The sequence below is a fragment of the Drosophila obscura genome, unplaced genomic scaffold, assembly GCF_018151105.1.
Source record: "Drosophila obscura isolate BZ-5 IFL unplaced genomic scaffold, ASM1815110v1 contig_216, whole genome shotgun sequence".
Taxonomy (NCBI): Eukaryota; Metazoa; Arthropoda; class Insecta; order Diptera; family Drosophilidae; genus Drosophila; species Drosophila obscura.
Genome location: NW_024542808.1, coordinates 175,662 through 198,974, shown reverse-complemented (window position 1 = coordinate 198,974; position 23,313 = coordinate 175,662). Strand labels below are relative to the sequence as shown.

Here is a 23,313-nt window from a genome sequence, read left to right as displayed (position 1 = left end):
GAGGCATCGTCCGAATGCCATCATCATCGAGCCATCGGATAAGATGACGTATGCTGAGATTTTGAATGTGGTCACTCGAGGCCAGGGCGACAAACTAAAGAGTGAAAGCGAAAGGGTGCGCAGGGTGAAGCGCACAGCCAAAGGTGCTCTCCCGTTGGAGCTCAACGGCACCACTCGGGAGACAACGCAGTAGATCCGGGACTACATCGGTAAGGCAAGGGTTCCCGAGTGCCCACTGCTCCCTTCTTCCTCTTTGGCGTGTTCTCGGCCAATCTCTCCATTTGCGATTTTTCTCTGCTTAGTGTGGGAATTCTTTGCTACTCCGAGATGTCATGCCTCGCCGTTATTCAATCCGCCATCAGTCGCTCCGGTGTTTCTTACACCGAATATCAATGATGCAGTTACATCATTCCCTGTCGTCACCGCTGTGAGTGCTCCCAGTGATGACGTGCTTGCTACTGATGATGTCCCCTCTGTTCCTGTCACCGTTCCTGTTCCTTCCGTTGCTACCGACGCTGCCATCGTTTCTGCCACGAGATTTCTTTTGGGAGTGGCTCCACCTTCTATCTCTCGCTCGGGACTTCAACTAAGAGCAGTTGTACCTCGAAATGCTATCTTTGTCTCCCTTCTTATACCGGAGGCTACAAGAGAGGATGTTAAACAACATCTTTGATCTAGACTTAACGCCTCGCTTAATAACATAATTGTGACCAAATTCATTTTTAGACATAAGCGCAATATTTTCTCCTTTAAGATTCTTTTTCCTGATTCTTTACTATCTAGATCACTAGATCCGTCTATTTGGCCTGAGCATAAAATTATGCATGAGTTCCTACATAAAGACTCTATCCAGAGTCCCAATATTACTGTCCCTGGTAGTTCAAAAAACTAAATAACCTTTTTATCACTCATTATCAGTACGTACGCAGTCTGTTAGGCAAATTGTGTCAAATACATACGAATAGTGACTCTTTTGACTTTGACGCTGTCGCTTTAACTGAAACCTGGCTTAACTCTTCCGTCTATGATCATGAAATTTTCGTTCCTAAGTTTATCTCCCTTGTCCAAATCAATTCAATAAGAAATAGTAGGGACAGACCCCTAGACCTTATGTTTGCTTGTGATGCTGCTCTAGCTACGGTCTCCAGAGTAAGTCCAGTATCACTTCCTGAAGGCCCCTACCATCCAACTTTAGCCATATCCCTTGAGTGTGTCCGATCCAGTTGCGCTGCCCAATCCCATGGCACCCGGCCGCATACAGTGTTTTCGGAAACTAATTTTGCTGAGCTAAATCTTCACCTCTCGCACATTGACTGGTCTTTTCTCCACGTGTTCCCGAACATTGACGAAACAGTCAATTCGTTCTATGATACTATTAACGACGCCATTAATATATATATTCCTGTTATCAAAACTGTTTCGTCAAAACCTCCCTGGTTCTCCAAGAATTTGTCTTATTTAAAGAATAGAAAAAGAAGGCTCTTTAAAAAGTATCTCAATACTGGATCTATGTCTGTCTTCGCCCAATATTCCTCTGTTCGTTATCAATTCCTTACTGTTAATAGTCTGTGCTATAATAAATACCTTTCTCGGTGTAGTACAAATTTCCGTAGTGATCCATAAAAATTCTATACGTTCGTAAATTCTAAACGTAAGTCCAATGCATTTCCTCCATCCCTTCATTATCAAAACCCATCAGAATCTTCTGCTGCTGGTATTGCAAATTTATTTTCCACCTAGTTCCCATCAACGTACTCTACACATATCTACCACGAATCCACTCCGTATCCCTACCATTTACCTAATGCAAACAGCGTTTTTCTGCCTTTATTTGAGGAAAGTGAGGTTCTAGAAGGTTTGTCAACGATTGACATATCATTCTGTGCGGGTCCAGACAAGGTTCCAAGTTGTATTTTAAAACACTTTGCCCAGTCCTTATGAAAACCATTGACATATCTTTTCAACCTATCAGTGGTACGGTCTTGTCTTCTAGTGATTTGGAACGAATCCTACATCGTTCCGCTGCTCAAAAAGGGTTCAAGATCTCACATTGAGAACTACCGAGGTATTGCAAAACTATCTGCTTTTCCAAAGCTGCTCAAGCAACTCGTCACTCATCAGTTGCAACACGCAAGCTGTAGTTTAATATGCCCGTCACAACATGGTTTTTGTAGACATCGATCAACATCGACAAACCTTCTCGAGTTCTCATCTGCAATTAACCGAGGATTTCCAAGCTCACTGCAAACAGAAGTAATTTTCACGGATTTTAGCTAGGATTTTGACTCCGTGAACCATTCACTGCTCATTCACAAGCTTTCTTTAATTGGTTTCCCCAAACATCTTCTAAACTGGATCTCGTCATATCTTTCTAACCGCACACAACGTGTTTTGTTTAGTAATGTGTTGTCAAATGTTGTTAATGTTACATCACGAGTGCCACAAGGTAGTCATTTAGGTCTACTTCTGTTTATCTTATTTGTGAATGACCTTCCTCAAGTTATAACATTCTCTTCTACACTAAAGTACGCTGACGATGTTAAAATCTATCTCTCCCACTCTGATTGGTACCTGCACAAACGCCTTTAACTCGACCTTAATGAGTTGCTAATTTTGTGTTCTAAAAACTCCTTTTTTTTATACTTTCTAAATGAAAACTTATGACTTCTCGAATCGGTACAAAAACAATTCTTTTTCTTTCTTGCCACCTTATAAATCGAGGCTATTTGTAACGTCGTTATATTTCTACACAAATTCCTGGTTGGTCTTGTTGACTTAGAATCACTTCTTGGTCAGCTTGACTTCTCTGTTCCCCTTAGACCTAACCGTACCTTTCGTCCGTTTCGTTTATCCTTCTGTAGGTCTAATTACGCTCAACACGACCCTTTTCGAATTTTATGCTCTAATTATAATAATCTTCATCATACCCTATCCCCTGAATTATCCCTTAAAATTATAGCCAGTAAGATATACCCGTACCTACAATCCTCTAGTTATTAATTATTTCTTATATCCCATTTTTTTTCCTTTAATTTTAAACATAGTTTATATTAGCAGATAGTTGGTGGTCCTCTTCAAAAAATAAATCTAAATCTAGTTGTGGGGAGCACTGTATACTGTGTGCATACATATGCATCCAGCTGTCTGTTGTATATTTCTTAAGGTCAGCGGTTTTATTTGTGTTGCTGGGAACTCTTAGTACCTAATGGCTGGAAATTCATTAAGGTCGAACCATACGGTTTGATGTCTAATCCAAATCGAACATCCTCCCGGCCGTTGAACATAGTATATTCAACCAACATTAATGTAAATCATTGTAAATGGTTGACTTGATGTGTTGCCTCCATTTGCCGCTGTAGTGGGTAGTGGCCTTTGCTGAGACGTGTTCCTAGTTGTGTACCGCTTCTTGACCAAATGAACTATTATAATGATAATTATAAAGATCATAAGAGCCCCAAGGATTATAGACCGATAAGCCGACATTAGCATAATTATTATGGGAGTATGTCCGTCGACCCTCAGTTCCATAATAATATCAACACTCAGGGAAATATGTGAGTGGGCGGAAAAAGTAGGACTCAGTACCAACGCGGACGAGACGGACCTCATCCTCTTTACCAAGAGATACATGCCGGCATGGATCTATCACCTGCTCTAATGCACTGGATCTACATCTCGGTGGTGCGACCGACTCTGCTGTGTGGAGTCTTAGTGTGGTGGCAGGCTATGGAAAAGAAGACTTACAACAAGCTTATGGAGAGAACTCAGGGGCCGGTACTTCTCTGCATCACTGGGACGCTGAGGTCAACCCCAACAAAAGCACTCGAATCCATACTCGGAATCGACCCCCTGGACATCCACGCTCAACTGATTGCAGGAAAGGCATCACAACGCCTGCATCAGGCAACATGTCGCTACAAGGATTCGGGCAGTTCAATTGGTCGAGACATGGTTAGTGACTCTGATTAAATGATCCCCAGAACTTGCCTGGATGTCGAAACAACCTAATTCATGGGACCCGACGACTGGAAAGAGGGTCGGGATCAGACTCAACACCCCAACATCTACACAGACGGCTCCAAGATGGAAGAAAGAGTAGGAGCGGGAATATATTCTACAGACCCTAAGATAAGGCTATCCTATAAGCTACACGACCAATGCAGCATATTTCAGACTTCGCCACACGAAAAGCGACAGAGGCAGCTAAGTCTACGGCAGCTCAGTTCACACCACGCTGTCAAACTGGACACGTGGGCAGCCAGGCGGCGATAAGATCCATGCAGTCGTCAGCGATCAGTTCAAAAATGTCCTGACATGCAGGGAGGCATAAGATTTCTTAAGCACGACAAAATCTACTGGGTTCTCAGCCACCAAGGAATCGATGATAACAAGATGGCGGACGTTCTGGCTCAGGGCGGCGTCGGGCTGGCGACCGACAGAACTGAGAACGTGCCTATCTCCCTTAGAACGCTACATAGCGATTTAGAGAAACGGGCCAGAAGCAAGTGGAGTAGCACCACCACCTGCAGAATCGCGAAAACCATGTGCAAGGAGAGCAACTCAGCCACTAGCTACGGCACCTACCACGGAAGGACTGCAGAGTGTTGGTGAGAATACTCAAAGGTCACTTGCTGCGGCACGTACAGTCAAACTAGGCATCACCAACAGTGGAAACTACAGGAAATGTGATGAATATGGGGCTATCAAAACCCTGGAACATCTAATCTGCAACTGCCCGGCTCTCTCACGGGCAAGGAAAAAATACCTTGGCGCCCCGATGCTGGCATTACTGGAAGATGCATCCAGGAGCACGCCAGGGGATATTCTTGCTTTGCTAAAATCTCCTCGATCCTCACGGGTGTTGTCAGTGTTTTGTGGAAACTTATAGCAGCCTTGTTTCCATTTGATACAGCTCCTTGTAGTTTAGTATTTCATCATTCTTTGAAGGTGCTATTATGCTATTATTGTAGCATACAAAATCATTGTTTGCTGTTGGATGGCAATTTTTGAAATCACTTTGATATCGATGTACGGTGTCTTGACTTCGAACATACGTATCCCATTTTCAGTTGGTAGTGGGATTTATGCCAGTTTGTGTATTTCCAGTTCGTATGCTGAGACTAATGGAAACATAACTTTGATGTTTGCATGACCATCTATTATCGTGCCTTCAGCTTTCATCATCTGATACACCATAAGCATATTATCGGGAGTTACTGGGAAAACTTGTCGCGGTTTTAAATGATTCCGTATCTACTACGTAAATTAACACAGTGTTTACCGTGCTGTGTCGTATATCTGTCAAGACGTTGATGATTTCAGCTTGCATTCATTGCAGATTGGCGTATAGCAGAGTCAATTAAGTAGCGAATGTTATGTACTATTGAAACGCGGCGAAATGATCAGCCCGCCCTCTTGACTCGGTGATAAATTCTTCAATGTGGCTTAGTCTCTTGGAATTCGAAATTTCGTCCTTTTTTATCACATTGATCGTTGAGTCCATCAATGATGTTTGATTACCCTTACCTTTGCTATATGCTATATTTCTATATGTTTGATGTGCTGATACATACTAGTGCATGGGTCCACTTGTGTAAGTTGTGTAAAATTTTAGTAATTTCCATTGTAAATGTGCTCGTTTTGTAATAGACAATGATGGTCCAGTCAGACCATCGGATCTTGGTTCTACAAAAAGTACCAGAAACCTGGTTTTATATCTGTCTTTGCTCAATATTCTTCTGTTCGCGCACAATTTCTTACTGTCAATAGTCAATGTTATAACCAATATCTTTCCCAATGTAGTAAAAATTTCCGAAATGATCCCAAAAAGTTTCGTTCGTTAACTCAAAACGTAAGTCTAACGCGTTCCCTCCTACCCTTCATTTACTTGATAAAACAGAATCTTCAGCTTAAGGTATTGCAAATTTATTTTCCACCTTCTTTCAATCGACATACTCATCGCATACCTGCGATCCATCCACCCCTTATCCATACCATCTACCTCATGCAAACAACGTCTTTCTTTCTTTCTTCGAAGAAAGCGCACTTTTTGTCATCGATTGACATCTCTTTCTCTGCGGGTCCGGAAAAAGTTGCGAGCTGCATTCTAAAATATTTTGCTCAAGCCCTATCTCAACCTTTGACCTTCCTTTTTAATTTATCTCTGGAGTACTCTCGCCTCCCCGTGATTTGGAACGAATCCTAGCTAATTCCTCATCATTAAAAAGGGCCCAGATCTAACATCGAAAACTACCGCGGTATTGCAAAACTATCTGCAATTCCAAAGCTGTTCGAGCAACTCGGTTCTCATCAGTTGCAGCACGCATTCTGTAGTTTAATATCCCCGTCGCAACATGGTTTTTGTAGACATCGATCAACATCGACTAACCTTCTAGAGTTCTCGTCTCTAATCAACCGAGGCTATCAAAGCTGCTTGCAAACGGATGTAATTTTAACAGATTTCAGCAAGGATATTGGATATCGTCGTATCTGTCGAACCGTACACAGCGTGTTTTGTTTACTAATGTTTTGTCAAATGTCGTTAATGTAACCTCAGGTGTTCCTCAAGGAAGTCATTTAGGTCCGCTGCTTTTCAATCTGATTGTAAATGACCTCCCTCAATTTATTCTACATTAATGTATGCTGATGACTTTAAATCTATTTTTCTATTTCTGATTGGTACTCGCATACTCGCCTATTACTTGTCCTTGATGAATTAAATATTTGGTGTTCGAATAACAAACTTTTTTTGAACCATTCTAAGTGCACCTCCTCATTTGGTCTCCTATTCTCTAGGACATCATGTTCTGGATCGAATTTTAAAATCAAATGACCTAGGAGTGCTCTTCGATCACGAGCTATGTTTAACAGCCATATAAAGGAGTTTGACGATCCGTATGTCACTAAAACCTTGTACGTCTCTTTAGTTCCGATATTGGAGTATTGTCCTTGTGTGTGGAGCCCTCAATACAAAGAGCAACAAATTCTTATTGAATCATGTACATGTACCATTTAGATTCTACATCTTCTCCGCTAGCGGGCGCTCGCGCACTGAACGAGGCAGAGTGTGCGAGCGAGAAAGAGAATGAGTAGAGTAGTCTCTTGCTGGAGGAGGTGCGGGAAGCAACTGAATAATAATGGCTATAATTATTATCTGATCTGATTTAGATTCGGCAATCTGGTATATATGGTCATTCTCTACGATACAGCGTTTTTAGTTTTCTTCCTTTGTGGTGGCAGAAGGGGGCGGGCCAAATTATGAAATACACTTGTAGCAGTGTGATATCACAGTCTGGAAACAAAATTTGGTTACTCTAGCTCTAATAGTATCTGAGATCTAGGCGCTCATCAAGACGGACAGGGCTATATCGACTCGGCTATTGATGCTGATCAAAAATATATATACTTTATGGGGTCGGAAACGTTTCCTTATCTGCATTACACACACATAAATCTTATATAACCCTTAATTCTTTTTGAGTACCGGTATAAAAATACAACATATTAGATTATGTCCTTTTTCTCGGCTGTCTATAATGATTCTTCATTTTCTGTGGAATCATCTACTGGATGTATATGTATGTGTGGGTTCGTCTTCGTTGAACAATGGAACTACATAATGAATCTCCCATTTAAAAGTTCCATTGGCTGTTTTGTCTTCGACCATTCGTACAAAATTGTGCCTGCCATGAAACAATCGAACGATTCTTCCTAGGGGCCATTATAATACTGGTGTGTTGTCTTCTTTTAGTATTACTAATGAACCTTCTTTAATGCTCGCCAATAAACTCCTCCATTTTTGACGCTTCTACAACTGTTGTAAATATTCCTTAGACCATTGGGTCCAGAAGGAATGCTTTAATTTCGAGACTGGGATTGCTGGAATGGCTCACTGTCAGCTTGGGCGGTTAACGGTTCTCCTATCAGCAAATGTCCTGGTAAAGCAGGTATATCGTTTGGGATGTCCGATATCGGTGTTAATGGTCGAGAGTTTAATACCGTCTTTACCGTCAGCAACGCCTGGGAACCGCAGTGCATGTTTTCCTTGTGTATCTTACCAAGGATCATCTTCAGAACAGGATCGTTTTATGGCAGAAGAATTGGGTGTTTGGCGTCAAACGAAATATTTTCCGCTTCTAATCGACTTTCAACTCGTAAGAATCTATCTTGGTTCAAGATTTTGAATTTTTATTGAACTTCCCTTATGTGTCTACTCATGTCTTTTTATTTTCCTTATTTCCTTATTGAAATCATTTCGTTGCACTTTAAGAATGACAATTTTCTGTGCCTCTCATCAAATTGGACAGTGTGGCTTATGTATTTCCTCTTTCGTCGAAAGCGCATTATTTAAGCTAATATTCTCAGTAACTTGTTAACCAAATCTAAAATATGGAAAAAATGACAAAAAAAAGGAACAAAGGAACGCGATCAGGTACCAAATGTACAACCCTTTTTCGTTTGCTTTGTTCCCAATTGGCAGTTGGGCCCGCAACCTTTTCTTTTATCTTTTCAAAAAAGCAAAGTTCTTTACAACCAGACGTAAGATACTAGAGTTATGTGAAAACAAAACAAAACAAACAAGCGCTACCTCTGAAAAAAGGTTTAAAAAAAATACCAGTTTTCAAAAATTCTTTGAAAAAAAGTTCTGCTATAGAAAAAAAAAAAAATCATCAAAACATTTCTAAGCCCTAAATCTTTAAGAAAAAGTTCGCTTAAAATCGTGTTGACTAGTGTAATCAAATACTTAAATTGTAATATGCTGAATGAAGATCTTTGACTTCATAACTGGTGAGCAAAGTCTAAGAGGGTCGAAAATCCTAAAAATGTCGGATACCAAATCTCTTCTGGATATGATACTTCGTGGTAAATTAAAATTGTTCGTATGTTGTATTTTTGGTAAAAGTGGAAACGTTTTCGACCCCATAAAGTATTTATATTCTTGATCAGCATCAATAGCCGATTCGATATAGCCATTTCCGTCTGTCCGTCTTGATGAGCGCCTAGATCTCAGATACTATAAGAGCTAGAGCAACCAAATTTTGTTTCCAGACTCATGTGATATCACACTGCTACAAGTGTATTTCAAAATTTCGCCCCGCCCCCTTACGCCCACACAAAGGACGAAAATCTGTGGCAGGCACAATTTTAAAGATACGATAAAACTAGATAACTAGATAACTAGATAAACTAGATAATGACCATATCTACCAGATTGCCGAATCTGAATCAGATCGGATCATAATTATAGCCAGAATGAAGAAATTCATTTTGAGTTGCTTCCCCCGTCTCCCCATGCAAGAAACTCGCTACTCATTCACTTTCTCGCTCGCACACTCTGCTTCGTTCAGTTCGCGAGTGCACGCTAGCGGAGAAGATGTAGAATATAAATGGTACATGTATAATCTACATGTTTGATGTCGAAGCTCAATTGTAGATGTAGATAACAGATGTAGCAACAAAAAATGTAAAATATTTTAAAGTTCCACATAAATCTTAAGCTCACAAATTTATATACTGACTAAGTATGGGTATACAAGAAGAGCCGCCTTCACAGAAGCGACTCACACGTTCCTTCTCGTTTTTTTAATTTTTAAACTCCAAAAAGCCAATTTAATAGGTTGGTTATGTTTATGGATCTCTAATATCTAACAATGAAAAGTTTAAAATTTTTTTTTGTAAAGTACACAATATGAACGAGAAGGAACGTGTGAGTCGCTTCTGGGGACGCGACTCTACTTATACCCGTACTCAGTCAGCATATACATTTTTGAGCATATGATTTTTTAGAATTTTAGAATTAAAAAAAAAAATTTTCCATTTTACATTTTTTTTACTACATCTGTTATATACATCTTCATATATTATGTATATTCAACTTCTAACATGTAGATTATAAATGTACCATTTAGATTCTACATCTCCTCCGCTAGGGGTTGCTCGCGCACTGAACGCGGCAGAGTGTGCAAGCGAGAAGGAAAATAAGTTGCTTGGTCGTTGGCAGGAGGGGGCATGGGAAGCGACTAATGATCCGATCTAATTCAGATTCGGCAATCTGGTAGATATGGGCATTCTCTACGATAATGCATTTTTAGATTTATCGTATCTTTAAAAATGTGCCTGCCACAGACTTTCGTCCTTTGTGTGGGCGGAAGGGGGCAGGGCGAAATTTTGAAATACACTTGTAGCAGTGTGATATCACATAAGTCTGGAAACCAAACTTGGTTGCCCTGGCTCTTATAGTCTCTGAGATCTAGGCGCTCAACAAGACGGACAGACAGACGGACAGACAGACATGGCTATATCGACTCGGCTATTGATGCTGATCAAGAATATATATACTTTATGGGGTCGGAAACGTTTCCTTCTCTGCGTTGCACACATCCACTTTTACCACAAATCTAATATACCCCTTAACTCTTTTTTGAGTACGGGTATAAAAAGTGTATTATTTATAATAAAAAATAAAATAATATGTATAATAAAAAAAAAATCAATTGAAATAAAAATTCTATAGCCCACAGCCCACAAACATGTTCCCACAAGCGACCATCCACCATTATGCAAGTACAAAAACTCGGATTTGAGATAGTCTGTGGGCATGTAGTCCTCCGAGAATTCGTTTATGACCGCTCAACAAAACTCAAGCAGGATATTGCAATATATACAATTCTACGGCGAAGCTCGGCAGCAACAGAAAAACAAGACCCGTGCACATCATTACCCAAAATATTCCAAACCGCTTTTTAAAAAGCATAACGTAGTTTTACTTAAAACTTTGGTTGGATATAGTAGGAGCAGTCACAAACTACCACAAGCTTCAGTGTTTTTAACACAGATATCCATTCTTACATCTCCTCTCAGTCTCGAACCGGCCCGCGTCTTCAATCGACCCATAGTAGACTCTCGTTATCAAATCCGCACATCTTTCGCAATTTTTCGATACTAGATTGAAGGAGTGCGAGCGAGCATATACTGCACAGACCCTGAGATAAGGATGTCCTATAAGCTACCGGACCAATGCAGCATATTCCAGGCGGAAGTATTCGCCATTAGAAAAGTGGCGGGTGCTGCTTAGTTTACAGATCGGCCACATGACTTGGTCAACCTTTTCCATGGAGTCGTCAGCGGTCAATTCCAAAACTGAAAACGCTACAAAGCGACTTATAGAGACGGGAAGATACATTGGAGCACCTCTACCTGCACAACCTCGAGAACCATGTGCAAGGAGCGCAATGGAAAACTCAGCCACTACTTACTGCACCTACCACGGAAGGACTGCAGAATGTTAGTGGGAATTCTCAAAGGTCACTATCTTGCTGCGGCACATATAGTTAAACTAGGCACCACCAACATTGGCAAATGCAGGAAGTGCGATGAATCCGGGGCAACTGAAACCCTGAAACATCTCATCTGCAACTGTCCGGCTCTCTCACGGGCTAGGGGAAGATACCTGGGCGCCTCGGTACTGGCATCACTGGAAGTTGAGGACGCCAGGGGAACTTCATGACTTTGCTTAAAATACCTCGATCCTGAAGGACTTCGAAACCTCCCAACTTAACTCGAGAATGTTCATACCCCCCACCACCAACCATCCGGAGAACAAAGGGCCATACTGGACTATACGTAGACCCTTGAAAGATTTAAATTGAATTTTAAACTTACCAAAAGATTCAAGAATAGTATTGGCTTCCAATATTTGCTGCTGAACCCAAGAGGACGCGTTAGAAGTAATTGCACATAGATATTGTAAAATAAATTTTGTGGTCTCGGTTTTTCCAGCCCCTGATTCGCCAGATATCACACAGGACTTCAAATAAAAGAATAAGTTGCATTATTAGATCACATTTATATCATTAGTACACCTAAGTTGAACAAAACAGGTTCCAGATCTGATGTGCAATGTACATACAGCTGTTCTCATTAAAATAGTAGTGCCGCACCTCACCACTTTCAGAACCGTTTTTCAAACACTTCCAGTATTCCAAATTTAACATGTAATACCTTTTTAGATAGTCAGGAATGTAAACAATAGAAAAGAGAAGAAATCGCGTTGCATTTGTATATTTTTTTTTGTTTTTCATAACTTTAGACAATTACCCATGATGCTGTTCTGCTGTTACGTTACGTACCATAAGAGATACGTTTTTTGTATACAAAATCGACTTTCAGCCTACTTCTTATAGAATTGGGTTAAGTACAATAGTGATAGTGAATAAATCTTAGTTTTCAGTTCCATTATACCTCCTATACCGCCTTTAGTTTTTAGTCGAACTCTTAGGTCTAACTCTGGCTCGGTCCAGATTCTTTTAAGCTCCAAAATCCAAATTACCGCTATGTCCAAAACTTTCTTTCATCAAAATATTTAATTAATGAAATAAACTTAATTATGGTAACTTTTTTAAATTACTTTGTTCTGTTTTTAAATTTTTGCTAATTATTTACACCCAGCACTACTATTTCTATGAACAGCAGATTTGATGGGTATTTTCCTTAAGTCATGTAAATCATGAAGATGGAATGCAAATGCAAGGATTTCTTTAGCGTTCTAGTGCTTATATATTAAGCTTTCCAAAAAGGTATTACATGCTAAATTTGGAATACTGGAAATGTCTGCGGCATTTGGAAATGTCTGTACAGACAGCTGTACATACTCTACAGCTAAACATTTTTAAGGGCGCTGATAAATCATTGCTTTAAGTATGAAATCAAAAATTTGTCGAACAAAAATTACATTGTCTCCTTTTTGATACAATTCATCGATTCGCCAAGAGCAGTTAAAGATTTAGATTGATCTCTGATTGGAAGTTTAATTTAAAGTTACCAAACGGCGAACAAAAAACTATTTCAATTTCGTTTGTTCAACTCCAATTACTCATTTACAGTGATAACGCTTTTTACGAATGTTATTGACTGTAAATTGCAAAATATTTTAGCTCGTTCACGCAAGATGACTCGTAGATCACACTAGTCGACACGAGTTTTCCTCAAGGAGCAAAACTAACTTTTTCTTAAAGATTTTGGGCTTAGAAATGGTTTGATGATACTTTTTTTTCTATAGCAGAACTTTCTTTGAAGAATTTTTGAAAACTGGTATTTTTTTAAGCTTTTTTCAGAGGTAGTTTTTAAAGTCAAAATTTTGTAAAAAATAATGCACAAAAATCACCATTTTTGCATTTCATTGCTTTATATTTTCCAGACGGTAAGCTGAAATCACAAAGTAAAGTTCTTTACAACCAGACGTAAGATACTGGACTTATGTGAAAAAAAGAAGCGCACCTCTTAAAAAAGCTTTAAAAAAAAACCATAATTCTTTGAAAAATATTAAAGTCCCATATCCAAATGAAAAAGTCGGTTTGGATCCTTGAGGAAAAAAAAAGTTCGATTTTGTCGAGTAGTGTCACTCATTACTATTTAATGGATTATCTTACCCAATTCCTATATTCTCATCTCTTCCGGACGGCCATTTACATAAGGAGTAGGGTTTCCTTACTTAGTTAAATAACTTATCGTATCAGCCGATATTCTTTAGTGTAAACTAGTGTTATCCTTAAAAATTAAAAAAAAAAAAACTTCCCTCACAATGACTCACAACGAATAGTTCCGATTACAGCGTATATAGCTGTGGTTCAAACTGTTTGGACTATACGACATTCAGTAAAAAGATTGATCTTAACAGAAACAAATAAACGGACGGGACGGATAGATGGACAAGGCTATATGAACTATATGAAGTCTAGAAGGAAGTTTCATATATATTTATCTTTACTAACGTAGAAAAGCAATCGAGCTGGTAATTTGATCATTTGATATTAAGTGATAATCTTACCTGATTTATTTGATCATCAACTATACTTTTAAAAGCAGCTTCAGCTAGAGCAAATACATGAGGGTCTAAGTACCCCATTTTTTGGCCGTGATATTTGTGAACATGCTCCTTTAATAAGACAAACAGATATTAACGTACTTATTGTTTAATTGTTTTCGAAATTAAAAAAAAAATATTTGGCAGCTGTTTAACTGTTTAGCTCGAACTGTGCAGTTTTTGTTATTTTTCAGGTAAGCTTGGGTTTTTACAAACAGCTTGAGTATGCTACACCTACTTTGGAAGAACTTTAAATTTCTGAAAAGCTAAGCTGTAACTTAAGCTTACCTGACAGATATTACGCACCTCGCACCAAATAAGTTTATTGTTATCTTTATATTTCATTCCTATAGGCACTCTAAGTTTAAGCTATCGTTCATAAAAATCTATGGATAAATAAAGTCTTTTAACAACCAACACAAACAACATTTTATTTCAGGGTGATATCACAAGAATCTGCATACAAATTCTAGCTCTATGATCTGTGATATCTTGGCGAAAACACGGTCGGACTTACGGGGATGCTCGGATAGACAGACAGACGACGAACAGGTTGACGGACGGACCAACGAACAGATACGCATATATGAATGTACATATATGTATAACTTATGGGGCTAGAGATGATTTATTCTGTGCATTGCAAACTGGTCAAATGTGGTCAGCATTTTAACAACATCAAAAGTATAGTGCTCCCAATAGATTATATGGATTAATAGATAATATTCTTGTTTAAATCTTACCTTATTATATATACTTATGCTTTTATATGGATTTACAGCAATAAGTATTGACCCGGTGTAAGTCTAAGATTCTCTTGTATGGGACACCAATCGATTTTTTACATAGGGTAATTAACAATCTAGTTGTATATGTGAGTTTATTATCTATGTAATTTGTACAATATATTGAATACGTAAAAGCCATAATTGGCATCCGACTTATTATTATACCCGTACTCAAAAAAGAGTTAAGGGGTATATTAGATTTGTGGTAAAAGAGGATGTGTGCAACGCAGAGAAGGAAAATTTTCCGACACCATAAAGTATATATATTCTTGATCAGCATCAATAGCCGAGTCGATATAGCCATGTCTGTCTGTCCGTCCGTCCGTCCGTCCGTCCGTCCGTCCGTCTTGTTGAGCGCCTGGATCTCAGAGACTATAAGAGTAAGGGTAACCAAATTTGGTTCCCTACTCATGTGATATCACACTGCTACAAGTGTATTTCAAAATTTCGCCCCGCCTCCTTCCACCCCCACAAAGGACGAAAATCTGTGGCAGGCACAATTTTAAAGATACGATAAAACTAAAAACGCAGTATCGTAGAGAATGCCTATATCTACCAGATTGCCAAATCTGTATCAGATCGGATCATAATTATAGCCAGAATGAAGAAATTAATTTTCTGTTGCTTCCCCTTCCCGCCATCCAGCAAACGATATCACAACTCACTTTCCTTCTCGCTCGCACACTCTGCCGCGTTCAGTGCGCAACCCCTAGCGGAGGAGATGTAGAATCTAATTGGAACATGTACAATCTACATGTTAAATGTAGAACATACATTGTATATGTAGATGTAGATGATAGCATATGTAGCAAAAAAATGTAAAATAAATTTTTTTTCTAAAATTCTTAAAAATCCTAAGCTCAAAAATGTATATACTGACTGAGTACGGGTATAAGTAGAGTCGCGTCCCCAGAAGCGACTCACACGTTCCTTCTCGTTTTAATTCTTGTACTGAGTTTATCCTCTTTAAGCCTATTGACCTTTTTGATTATAAAATAAAATAAAATATGAAGAAAATATGTTTCTATTTTTCCGCTACATCTGTTCTTGACTCATACCAACACCGGCCGTTCTAAGTGCGGGCTAGCCAGGGCCGGTTTTAGGGCAGGGCAAGCGGGGCTGTCGCCCAGGGCGCTAAATTTTAGGGGGCGCCAAATTCCCAACGTGAATTTTTTGATAATACTTATGTATCTATTTGTATACCTCCATTGAGGGCGGAATTTTTCGTGTATATTTGGCTACTTGGCCAATGTACGCTTGGGTAAAATACTAACATATTCTTATTTATAATTATTCAATATTTACATTTTAAGCGTCGTTTCGAAGCTTCGAAGTTGCCAGACTATCGAGTCGACGCGTTATTGTCGTACGTTCAGTGTTACCAGACCAGCAAGCGACTCGCAGTTCCCCCTATCAGCTGTTTGCTTGTTTTGTCGCCACGTGGTTTATCGCCATATTAAATTATACAATTAAGTGTTTAAACAAAGAAAGTCATGAATAAGGGTGGAATGAAGAAACTTTCTGGTGCGGCTAATAGGAAAAAAAAAAACGGCAGAAAAAGACTCTGAACTAAAAAAGCACAGTATTGATAAATTCGTAATTCAGGATAAAAAGTAAGAGGCTCCACAGTCAATAAAGAATCAATCTAATCGCTAATCGATCCAACTTTGTTCTATATAGGGAAACCGCCAAAATTAATTCTAATTTGAGCAGAGAATCCGAGAATCTAAATGTCTAGGAGGACACTGCTCAATGTCTGTCAAGATATAGTGCAGCAGAATTAGAGAATGAAGTGAGTGTTTCTGACAAAATCGAAATTTCGCCTGATCCAGCTCAATGGCCAGAAATTCTGCGATCTAAATTCGTCGATGCAGCTATTATACGTGGTCCACCAGAGACTGAGGACATACAATTTCCGCTCGATTCTCAAAAGCGGCATTTCATTATGAAGCTTTTCATGAGAAAATTGGACAATGGCGGGAAAGTGAAAAGAAGATGGCTCGTCTATTCTACGAAAGAAGAGAATTTTTGAATACGAATGTCAAGATGAGTCTATAAACTTCACACCAGAAGATCAATTCAGGACGGATTTTTTTATTGTTCTGGTTGATACGGCACGGAAAGATTTGAGCAAATGAAAAATCAAGAGAATATATGGGGTTTTTTATACGACTTTTCTCCTTATTCAAAATCGCAAGAATTCCCAGCGTCCATTGAAAAGGAAACTATTTTGTTGTCAAGATGTCGTGAGCTGAGCACCGCTCTCACAACTGAAGAGGACTCGGACGTTAATGGATTCGAGCTGTATGAAGAGTTAAAACAATTACGGAGTATCACACCTGAAACCATCAAACGGCCATTGGAAGCTCTTTAATATATCGTTGAAAAAAATCTTACAGGTGTATTTCCCAATGTTTGGATTTCTCTTAGAATTTTGCTAACTTTGCCAGCAGGGAGCTTAGTTTTTCAAAACTAAAACTTATAAAGTCGTACCTAAGATCAACGATGTGACAAGATAGGTTGAACTCTTTGGCTGTATTGTCTATTGAAAATGAGATAGCTACTCAGCTTGACTTATCCAAGACAATAGAAAAATTCGCGCAGGCCAAAGCACGAAAAGTATCAGAGGAGTCTGGTTACTCTAGCTCTTATAGTCTCTGGGATCTAGGCGCTCATCGGGATAGACAGAGAGACGAGCATGGCTATTTCGAACTGCTATTGATGCTGATCAAGAATATAGATACTATATGCGGCGTTCTGGGCGTTACACTCATCCACTTCCACCACAAAACTAATATATCCCTTAACTCCTCAAGTAACAGTAAAACATATTTTGATGTAGGTTTCTATAATACAATAGCAAGAACGCTATAGAAGACATTTTGACTTAGGGTTAACCGCTAAGTTGGTATACACTTTGGAGATACCTCCGAGGAACATAGCAATCTGCGTCGACAGTCAGGCTGCCATCAAAGAATTGGTATCCTGCAAGACCACAAGCAGACTCGTACGTGATACGGTTAACGCGCTAAACAAGATCAGCGCGCACTCAATCACACTCACGTGGGTTCCGGGTCATACCGACATAGCGGGCAACGAGAGTGCGGACGAGTGTGCCAGAGCTGGATCGGCCAAGTCAAGGGCGGACGCAGTCAGCGACATACGGAGGCCACTACGAGACATCATCTCGCTGATGATGGGCCGAGCAAGAAGGAGAACGGACAGAAGGTGGAACACCACACCCAACTGTGAGATCTCTCGCTCGCTTTGGCCCCACTATGACCCTAAACGCACCAAGACTCTCCTAAGCTTCAGGAAGTGTCGGGTGCGAACTCTGACAGCAGTTATAACGGGGCACTGTGTCATCGGCCGCATGGCCACAAGGTACAGACTGCCCCACCATGACTTCTGCCGCAGCTACAGGGACGAGGAGGAAATAGAGAGCATCCAGCACCTTCTCTTCAACTGTCCTGCACTTATGGGGAGGCGTCACCGAATACTCGGCGGCGCCTTCTACGAAGACCTGGACAGCCTGGCAAACAGGCCTCTAGAGAAACTGGTGCTCTTTATAGAGGCCTCGGAATGGTTCGTGAAACCTCCCTAGACACAATGCCTCCGAGTGACCTCGACCTCGGTCAAGCAGCCCTATAAACCTAACCTAAGGTTACCCGCAACTTGGATTCTTAAGTTTTTTTTCGTTCTCTTTCGTAGTGACCAGACGAGTTTTTGTTTTGCGCTCCGCATTTTCCTTTTATTTTACTTAAACAGCCGGTGTTTTTATCTATAAATTAACTCTCTAACTAACTTACATTAAAATCAAACCGCGGGTGCATGCCTAATAATTGTGTAAAAACACAACTTATTTAAATAACTTTGTGCGTCGGTAAGTCGTGTGTTTGTGTTGTTGCTTTTCGTAAGTACACCCTCTCATTACATTTAGCCGCTCTTTGTCGTAGTTATTGCCGTCTATCACTCTCTCTCTCTATCACCTAACTCTCAATAGCTGTTCTTTCTCTCTCACTCTCGTAACTTTCTGTGCAGTAACGCTCTCACTTATAAGCTGTTGCTGCAACCACTCTCCTCTCTCATCTTATTTTTACCGATTTCGCTTTAAGCATCGCTCTGAGATTTGCTCTGCACATTGATCTGATTGCTATATTGTTTTGAACTTTTTTTTCTCAAAATAAAAAAAAAATAAAAGACATCATTATGGAATTTCCTGTTGTCTGTGCCAAAAATACCTCCATGAAGCAGATCACCCATGACCAGCCCAATATCCCTTGCTGGCTTTGCGAAAGCATAGTGCACACAAAATGTGTAGGGATCTCTGGAGAGGATTGCATCTCCTTTTAATACCCGTACTCAAAAAAGGGCTATATTGTACTTATGGTAAAATGGATGTGTGCATCGCAGAGAAGGTCAGCATCAATAGCCGAGTCGATATAGCCATGTCTGTCTGTCCGTCTGTCTGTCTGTCCGTCTTGTTGAGCGCCTAGATCTCAGAGACTATAAGAGCTAGGGCGACCAAATTTGGTTTCCAGACTCATGTGATATCACACTGCTACAAGTGTATTTCAAAATTTCGCCCCGCCCCCTTACGCCCACACAAAGGACGAAAATCTGTGGCAGGCGCAATTTTAAAGATACGATACGATAAAACGCAGTATCGTAGAGAATGACCCTATCTAACAGATTGCCGAATCTGAATCAGATCGGATCATAATTACAGCCAGAATGAATAAATTCATTTTCAGTTGCTTCCCCCGTCTCCCCCGGCATGAAAAACGCTACTGATTCTCTTTCTCGCCGCGTTCAGTGCGCGAGCAACCCCTAGCGGAGGAGATGTAGAATCTAAATGGTACATGTACAATCAACATGTTAGATGTAGAATATACCTTGTATATGTATATGTAGATAACAGATGTAGCAAAAACATGTAATATGTAAAAAATTTTTTTTTTAATTCTAAAATTCTAAAAAATCATATGCTCAAAAATGTATATACTGACTGAGTACGGGTATAAGTAGAGTCGCGTCCCCAGAGGCGACTCACACGTTTCTTCTCCTTTACAATTAATTATAGAGGTATATCTAAGTTTTCCGCTATTCCTAAAATGTTTGAGCAAATTTTAACTCTACATTTGCAACATCTCTGCAAATCACTGGTTCACACCTTGGTTTACCAAAGAGTTATCCTGTCTAAAAAAAACTTTAATTCAAGACTTTGTAAAAATTTCTAGAAGTTGGTTCTCACTATTCTCTCTCTCGCTATGTAATAGCTTGGTCAAATTTCTCCATTCTTAACGCTCAATGCTATAAAAATTACCTATCTCGATGCAGGGTATGCTTTTCACGAGACTCTAAACAATTTTACAGCTTCGTAAACAGTAAGCGTAGAACGTTCGCACATCCATCCTCGCTATCATATCTTAATTCGTCGGCAAACAATGATGAGGCAATTGCCGATCTTTTTGCCTTATTGTTCCAAACAACCTAATCCCAAGATAGCTACTCTGGTCAGCCGTATCCATACAGTTTACCAAGGTCAAACGGCATTTTCAGACCCGTGTTAAATGAAAGCTTACTTCTTCATGAACTTCGATTAGGTTGTGTACTCAGGTACTGTACCGACGCTCTGTGTCGACACCTGCTTAAACTACTCACCCTATCAATTAATGCTTCATACTTTCCCCGATCTATGAGGAATCTTTTATTATAAATTATAATAATATAATAATAATAATAATAATAATAATAATAATAATAATAATATAATAAATAAATATAAAGGTATATCTACGTTATCCGCTATTCTTAAAATTTTTGAAAAAATGTTAACTCCACATTTTCAATATCTCTGCAAATCACTTATATCTCCAGCTCAGAACGGATTTGTAAGGCGACGATTAACAACCAAAAATTTATTAGAGTTTACCTCTTTTATTATTAAAGGTAGTTTGCAGACGGATGTTATTTACACAGATTTCAGTAGAGCATTCGACTCTGTAAACTACTCCTTTCTAGCACAAAAACTTGACCTTTTTGGAGTTTACATCCATTCTTTTCAAATAGATTTCCCTTTCAAAAACTCTTTTTCTTCACCTGTTAAGGTTACTTCTGGAGAGCCACAAGGCAGCCAGGCCCCCTATTTTCACACTCTTTGTTGATGACCTGCCTTCAGTATCAACAAACTCTCGAATAATCATGTATGTGGATAATGTTTAACTCTGTGTCCAGTATAAGGACATTTTATTTCACTCTCGCTTGCAGTCCGAACTCAATAACTTTCAGTCATGGTCTTGTGAAAATATGTTACAGGATAAAAAAAAAATTCTTGTCCAACATTTTTAGTTTTGGATGGATGCATTAATTAAGCGTCGTTTAAACTATTTTTCATTAAAATCTATGCATAAACGGTGGAGCTAAAATTCGTTATCCAAACCTCAAAAGTTAGTCCGCTTTTCAGAACTGCAAAGTTCTATGCAACCAGTTATAAGATACTTAAGTTATGTGAAAAATAAGAGCACTACCTCTGAAAAAAACCATGAAAAAATAGCACATTTTACCAATTCTTAAAAAAAAAAAATTAATATATAAAAAAAATAAGTACTAAAAACATTTTCAAATCCCGAAATCTATTAGAAAAAGTCATTTTGGTCCACAGCCGAAAGAAAAAATTCAATTTTGTTGAGTAGTGTTATTTATAATAAAAAAAACGAGAAGGAACGTGTGAGTCGCTTCTGGGGACGCGACTCTACTTATACCCGTACTCAGTCAGTATATACATTTTTGAGCTTATGATTTTTCAGAATTTTAGAATTAAAAAAAAAAATTAAATTTGTTTGCTACATCTGTTATCTACATCCACAATGTATTTTTTACATCTAACATGTAGACTATAGATGTAGCATTCATATTCTACATCTCCTCCGCTAGGGGTTGTTCACGCACTGAACGCAGCAGAGTGTGCGAGCGAGAAAGAGAATCAGTAGCGTCTCTGGCAGGGGGAGGAAGCAACTGAAAATGAATTTCTCCATTCTGGCTATAATTATGATCCGATCTGACTCAGATTCGGCAATCTGGTAGATACGGTCATTCTCTACGATACTGCGTTTTATCGTATCGTATCTTTAAAATTGTGCCTGCCACAGATTTTCGTCCTTTGTGTGGGCGGAAGGGGCCGGGTCGAAATTTTGAAATACACTTGTAGCAGTGTGATATCACATGAGTCTGGAAACCAAATTTGGTTACCCTAACTCATATAGTCTCTGAGATCCAGGCGCTCAACAAGACGGACGGACGGACAGACAGACATGGCTATATCGACTCGGCTATTGATGCTGATCAAGAATATATATACTTTATGGGGTCGGAAACGTTTCCTTCTCTGCGTTGCACACATCCACTTTTACCACAAATCTAATATACCCCTTAACCCTTTTTTGAGTACGGGTATAAAAAAATAAATTCAGTCGATTTAGAGTTCTTATAGAGTATAGATGAAATACACATTATTAGACCGTAACATATCGCTACAGCCTCTTTTCGCCCCTAACAGCCTCTGCGGTTGTTCTCTTGAGAGAATTACCTTGGTTTATGATCTTGGTGTTAAACTAGACCACAAGTTAAAGTTTTCTGAACACATTTCTACCATGGTAAATAAGGCCATGGGTCAAAGGAGTTTGACGATCCCTATATAACGCTCGCTATCTCGCTTCTTCGTCCGATATTAGAGAACGGCTCTTGAGGACAAAGTACACCAGGACCGTATAAAACCAGTCCAGTAAAACTTCTGACTTTTTTCTCTGCATGGCCTTAGCTGGGATGCAAGTGTGAGACTGCCAGCTTACCCTTGTAGATTGCTTTTAATAAACCTTTTAACCTTAGTTAATCGTAGAAAAATGCTTCGTGTGATTTTTATGCACAACCTGTCAAGGGTGACGTAGATATCCCTGACTTGTTGAGCCGCATAAACTTTACGATTCCTATTAGATCTACTAAAAACTTTATTCCTTTGTTCCATCTACTTTGTAGATCAAATTATTCCTTGCATGAACCGTTTAGGGTCCTATGCTCGGACTTCAATATCCTTCTACTATATAATATCCACCACTAATTCCCTTCCTCTTCTTAAATCACTAATACTAACATACCTTTCCCGTAATTAGTACAATTTCGTAGCTATCTTTGCATGTTTAGCTCTTTGAGTTGTGTTTAGCTTTAATTTTCCTCGAATATTAGCCTAACACCTATCTTTCCTGCATGCTCGCGATCGGTTCGGTAACAAACGTCGCGCGTCATGCGGCAGCGCTCGTCGGTCGGTTGGGCGTTTCTGCTTGGGTTCCGCGCGTAACAGGTTTCGGCTTGGTGTCGCATGGACCACATGATGGTGCAGTCAACGTGCATAAAAATATTAGTAAAAAAAAAAAAAAATGTTACTGGAGAACGGTCGCTCAACCCTCTTCTCAACTCGAGTGTAAAATTTTGGTGTCCCAGAAATTTTGTTCAGTTTTTTTCCCATATTTTTGGTTTTTTAAGAGATTCATTTCACACACCTTTAATAACACTCGAATAAAAGAATAAAAATAAATGCTACGAATTGGCAACTCAAATAGCCGGACAATTGGGTGGTCATGCCGTATTGACTGGTTAATTCTTCTCAGA

General features: G+C 39.4%; 1 protein-coding gene across 5 annotated transcripts in view; it reads right to left on the bottom strand.

Annotated features, from left to right (window-relative positions):
• LOC111074873 (unconventional myosin-VIIa) overlaps positions 1-23,313 on the bottom strand; it is a 348,050-nt gene that overhangs the window by 283,018 nt on the left and 41,719 nt on the right. For 3 of the 5 annotated variants that reach the window (XM_041594221.1, XM_041594222.1, XM_041594218.1), the window contains 3 exons: positions 14,605-14,667; positions 13,826-13,933; positions 11,662-11,806 (listed from right to left, as the gene is read on the bottom strand). In XM_041594221.1, the coding sequence (XP_041450155.1) occupies positions 11,662-11,806; positions 13,826-13,933; positions 14,605-14,667 (316 nt within the window). Of the gene's footprint in view, positions 1-11,661; positions 11,807-13,825; positions 13,934-14,604; positions 14,668-23,313 lie in introns of those variants that run through there. The other 2 variants (XM_041594219.1, XM_041594220.1) reach the window with 2 other exon arrangements.